This window comes from Hipposideros armiger, unplaced genomic scaffold (genome assembly GCF_001890085.2).
Source record: "Hipposideros armiger isolate ML-2016 unplaced genomic scaffold, ASM189008v1 scaffold_352, whole genome shotgun sequence".
NCBI lineage: Eukaryota > Metazoa > Chordata > Mammalia > Chiroptera > Hipposideridae > Hipposideros > Hipposideros armiger.
Window position 1 is genome coordinate 431,965 of NW_017731702.1, and position 6,262 is coordinate 438,226.

Consider the following 6,262-nt stretch of genomic DNA (forward strand, 5'->3'; position numbering starts at 1 on the left):
TTGTTACTTTGTGAGGGTGAAAAGGATAACTATTGCATTGTTCTGTACACCTGAAACTAACAATAAAAAATAAAAAATAAATAAAATAAAAATAAGAGGATCTCTAGAAGGTGTTAAAAAGGCAGTTCGATGCCAAGATCTCATCCACATGCACAGTTAAACAACTGACACTCCCCTAATCCAGCATAAAACTGACATTTATTTTCTTGTAAAACAAGTGGTCTCAGGACAAGGAGACATCAGGTAATCAAGAGCAAGGATACTACATAAAAAGGGAGATGTAATATGTAACAGGCATGAGACTAAAGATCTTTCACTGAGGAAAGATCTCAAAAACATGGACCATTCCTCTACAAAACAACCGAGCTAGATCATCCTAAAGAAAAAATCCACAGTCAGCAAGTTTCCCATGCATAAATAACCCTTCCAATCAGCGTTTTAGTTCCCACTCCTAAATTTATACAGACAAAATGTTGATATAGTTCTTGAAGTTAGGTGATGGTTACCTAAGGATTTGTTATACTGTACTTTCTTTTATGTATTTTTTCACTCACACAAAAAAGCAGACAACCAAGGATCAACAGATATGATTAAAATGTCTAATATGAAAAATAGAGAACAAAACAAACAAGTAGAAAACAGCATCATGAAAGAAACAGAGACACACATAGAGATGAAAGCTTGGAAAACATTGCATTCATGCAACAAAAATGAAATGCTGTAAAATGATTATTCAAAACAAAAAAAGAACTCAAAGACATTGAAAACATTATAACAGGAAAGAAAAACTCAATAGAAAGCTTCAAAGATAAAGCTGAGGAATTTCACCGGAAAGTAGAGCAAAAGGACAAAGAGAAGAAAAAGTAAAAGAGAACAGTAAGAAAAATAGAAGACTGGTTCATTCATCCATTATCTAAGTAATGAGAAGTTCAGAAACAGACAAAAAATAACAATAAAAAAATCAAGAAAGAGAAGAAATAATCAATAAAATATAATAACATAATCTCAAACCAAGAAAAAGAGTTTCCAGTTTAAAATGTCCACCAAGTGTCCAGAATATTGGAATAAAAATACACCCACACCATCATGAAACTGAAATCAAAACACAGAGAAAATCATAAATGTTATCAAAAAGAGAAAGGAGAGATGACATATTCAAGAGTCAGTGATTAAAATAAAATAGGTCAGGGTTCCTAAAAGCAACTGTAAAAGACAGAAGACAAAGGAAAAAATGCCTCTAAAATTCTGAGGATAAAATCTAGAATTTTATACCCAGCTACATTACTACAGAAATAAAGACATTTTTACACATAAAAATCTCAAAATAATTTATGTCCTGTGAACCTTTTGCAGAATGCCACTGACATTCATGGGTTCCATCAGAAAGAGGAGGTAAAACAAGAAAAAACAACACAGGTAGAGAAAATCGGCATCCCACAGAAAGGAGAGGCAAGAATCCTGTTGATGACAGTGAAAGGGGGTCCGGTTCTAACAGCCGTGCACAAGCATAGAGTAAAACCAGTTCAGACTAAAGCACATAAGAATCTTCCAGATTTCAAGATCATGAAAATAACAAAACACCTTATATATCTGAACATACTGAGGGAATGTTTAGATAACAGGTGAAGAGAATGGATTCAATTACATAGAAAACAAATGTAGAATTCTAAGACCACCACCCATTCTTGACCCCCGTGCACACACACTATTCCCCAGTTATTCAATCAAACACTAATCTAGATACTACTGTGATAGAATCTTACAGATGTAATTAAGGTCCCAAATCAAGTGAACTTAAGATAGGAAAATTATCCCAATAGGCCTGACCTAACCACATGAGCCCTTTAAAAGAGAGTTTTCTTTGTCTAGTTGCATAAGAAAAAGTCCGAGACTTTGACATGTGATAGCTGCTCAAGTAATGTGGTTGGACCCTAGAGACTGAGATGGGCCCCAGCTGACAGCCAGCAAGTAATCTGGGACCTCAATACTGCAGATCAAGAAACTGAATTCTGCCAACTGGCTGACTGTGTTAAGAGATTCTTCCCCAAAGCCTATAAAAAAGAACTCAGCCTGGCAGATACCTCAATTTTAGCCTGTCAGGCCCTATCAGAGTGTGGACATGGTATGCTGGATCAATGACCTATAGAACTACTAGTTAATAAATGGATGTTGTTTTAAGCCATTAAGTTTATGGTAATGTGTTACATAGTAACAGAAAATTTATAAGCTAAGCAAATTAAATTACTAATACAGGACTGGCAATGAGGAGAATGGTTGTACAAGAAAGAAAATAAATCTTAACATGATGACATATGCCTTCAACGGCATTTGTATAGTCACACTAAAATATAAAATCACTAAACAGTGACCTAACTTAAATTACAATATAACTATAGTGGTAGGATGGAGGACTAGAAATCACATAGAGGGGAATGAAAGAAGTAAATCTTCATTTTCTATACAGGGAAATCAAGAGAGAATACTACAATGTTTAAATCAAGAATGAATAGTATAAGTACGTTACTTAGAGCTAGAGAGATAACAAGCCTAAGAGACGGGGTTCAAGTGGTAAAAGTGGAGTCTTCCACCAAACAGGAAATGGAGATATTGCTACTTTCCATAAAAAGTCTTCAAGAACTGACTCCTTGACTTATCTAACATGTAAAATTGATCAATACATAAACCTATAAAGAACAAAAAGTACCACATTCTCTCATGCCTAGGGGGCTTTACGTGCTAGCCAATTTGCTAAGAATATTCTTACCACCCTCATCCCTGCACCACCATTTCATTAATACCTCCTGTTTAACACTATTTAACACCAACACTTTTTGGGTACCACCTGTCAGGAAGCCTTCCTGATGTTTCACCTCACCCTCAAATCTGAGCCAGGTAACCACCATGAGCCCTCACAGCACCACGTCCTTATTGCTAAAAGAGCACATAGTGCAGGTGTTCAAAAAAACTTTATTATATGAATGAATGCCTACCTCCACTAAAGCCAACTACTGCAGATGAGAAAGTTTATTTTCAGCCATTGTTACCTGCCCCAGTCAGAGACTAGAGTCTGGGATCCCAGAATTTAAAAAAAAAAAAAAAAAGTACACTATTAACTGCCTGTTAAATTTTACAAGTCATAAGATGGCAGTTTCTTCCATGAAAGGAAACTTACCAGTAACTCTTAGTACCATCTTCTTAAATGTTTGAAAAACTTATTTTAAGCTACAGTCTCAATGTTAATATTAAATGTTACATGGTTTCTCCCAAGAAGGACAGATGATTATTTGGCTGGATCCTTGTACCCTTTGCCAGCTCAAAAACACAGGGTATTTGTCATGATTAAAAGAAAAGGCCCTAAACACTCCAAGCATTCCATGCAGGTTGCTCTGGCTTCCCAAGATTTCCTGAGGCAACACTGCCTGAAGCAACATAGAAGCTGGGTTTGTTCACGCCTCCCTCATAAAACTTTCAAATTGAGTTTAAAGATATAAAATGCAAAAGATGTGGGGGTCACTCTCTGTTCTGTTACTTACAAGAGCTATCTCAGTCTAGTCACGAAACTACCTTTTGCATCATCTATAAAAGAGATACCTTTCAGAATAATCACAAGAATTAAAGGGTAGACAGGGAGAGATGCTAGGTCAGACACTTATTAAAGGGAAAGTACAGTTTTTAAATTTTTGTATCACTATTCATCTATGTAAAACTTCCTTAGACAAAATTTGTAACTGTAAAACTCATCCATAGATATTTATTGAAAAAATGAGTTTGTTTCAAAAGTGTCAGAGTGCCTGAGAAAGACTTTCTTTTTAACTAATATTAGAAAGGATTTAAAAAAAAAAACTTAGAACACGTAAAGTAGTCATTCTTAATTTAGAGAGAGATCTCCCCATTGGAAAATCTATCAAACTTTGGAGCAAGGGCAGTAAAAATCACTTGAGCGCCCCTGTACCCAGATATTCCAAGTCTTGGCATTAAGCTGCTCCCTCTCTATAGGCTCACATCAGACTATAATTCACTTAAACTATAGTTCAAATAAACTATAGTTCAAATGAGAACTATAGTCCCGTTCTCTTTGAAGTTCAGGTTCCTCTCTACCTGTTACATACTCCAACACCTCAAAGTGAAGATGTCTAAACTGAAATTCACTCCTCCCCTCAAAAGCAACTTACCTGTTTTTTATTTTAAATCAAGGAAAAATAATGAAAATGGAGAATAAGTTTATGCAGAAAAGCCCTGAATACAAAGAAAACTGCCTGCAAAGTAAAATGGACTGCACAAATTATGAGTCTAATCACTGGAGACCACTAACATCTAAGGAAAGAAATCATCTTTAAAAAGTAAAGAATATTTTTCAGATGCCAAAAATGTCCCAAGTAAACATACAAAAGGTGTTTTTAAGACTGTTTAAATCACATATGAAAGAGACATAAAATGTGAGGCTTTTCACTACCATTCACATAAACAACATAAAAACAATGGAAAATTTTAAAGAAGAAAAAAAATACTGAACTAAAAAACTGTGGAGAAGCAACTTACCTGAACAAGATGAATAAGCGTTGTCAGAATAGCACATCTCAACATATTGTGTTCTTCGCTTTGCTTCCAAAGAAGAGGCAAATATTGCACCAAACATCCTACATACGGTCGTATCTATCACAACAGAAGTAGGGGAAGCAAAAGAACTGTATTAGGAAAGAAGGCAACTTATTTCAAGAAACACTGACAGACCTATTAAGCCCCAGATAGCAAATACTTAATATTTACTAGATGTATATATTAAGCATATATCCTTTTAAAGATATCCTTTTAAAAATAAATCAGACATTACATAAAGACACAAAGCTCTACAGTAAATACTTTTAAACAATTTTAAACAAGTACCAAATTTATTGCATGAAATAATATGCAGGAATATAAAATAACATACCAAGACCAGTTATTTCTTTAGAGTTTAATAGAAAATACTGTTATATCCTGGTTCTTTTTTAATAAAACAGCTTGCCTAACTGGCAATACACTGTTTAAAAAGAGTCGGCATTTTCTCATTCGCTCAACAATTATCTGATGGCATCTGCCAAGTAAGTATCAGGCCCTGAGCACAAAGCAGCATAAAGAAAAGAATAAAAGGTAGACATACTAACCCTTACAATGAGAAAGGGTAAGTGTAATGGTGAAGGTATACATAAGGTATAGTGGAAACACAGGAGAAAAAAATCCTTTTCAAAGGACAAAATTGTCAAGCCCACTATGGATTAAGTTAACCAGTTTTAAAAATACACCCTGAAGCACAGCACAGTTTGACAATGAGTTTCTTGGAAAATAAAAAGGATCTACACTGCTCCAGCTCTAGGATGACAGTCACAGTATTTGGAATTGCTCTAATGAGTACTCCTGGTGATAAAACAGAAATATTAGACTGTCACAGCTTCAGTGCTACCTACTTATATACCATTGATTAAAATTAAAAATTGAAAGAGTGAGAGTGTATTCTGCTTATAAAGCAGCATACACCAAAAGGGTAGCAAAACAACTGTAGGATTTGTCCTACCCCCGGGAGAAGGGGGGCAACGTACAGAAAGGTAAGAAGGTAAATATTTGTCCAAATATTTCAGGAAGATAAAGCTGAATAAATATTAAGAAATTCTTTACTTATAATAAATTACCATATTTTCAAAGTTTGAATCAAACTATTATAATAGATAATATCTGTTGAGCATTTAATTTTGCTAAGTGATCTATCTCAAAGATAACTCCAATTAGCTTATAAAAGCAGACCAATTCATATGTAAACACAGGTTTCAAATTACCTAACTTGTTCATACTCAGCTAAAAACAGCATATAACTAACTGCATGTTGTACTGATAATGAAAATAAACTAGTTCTGGTTTTGAACAAATATAATACATTCCAAGGAATGACAGAAAGGAAGTATATGTTATGAATTATAGAATAGGTAATAAAATCAAAGTACTTTGTTACATTTGAAAGTCATAAAATATTTATATCCCAATCTTAGCTGTTCATTAGAATATATGATGCTCTAAATTAAAATTAATGCTTCAAAACAACAATTTCAGAAATCACCTGTAGAGTCACTGTTAAAAGAACAAAAAAGGCTGAGGATTAGAAAACAGAGTGACGACATGAGACTCAAACACATTCCCCTAGGGTAGGATGACAGAGGTTAAAAAGTATATTTTGGGGCCGGTCGAGTGGAGCGATGGTTAAGAACTGGCTTGGGATGCCAGAGGGCCCCAG

The 6,262-nt window shown here is 34.6% G+C and overlaps 1 protein-coding gene across 1 annotated transcript in view; it reads right to left on the minus strand.

Moving 5' to 3' along the window:
- Window positions 1-6,262, minus strand: part of IPO11 (importin 11) — a 197,354-nt gene that overhangs the window by 94,454 nt on the left and 96,638 nt on the right. The window contains exon 14 of the mRNA XM_019661540.1: window positions 4,540-4,653. Coding sequence (XP_019517085.1) covers window positions 4,540-4,653 — 114 coding nt within the window. The remainder of the gene's footprint in view (window positions 1-4,539; window positions 4,654-6,262) is intronic.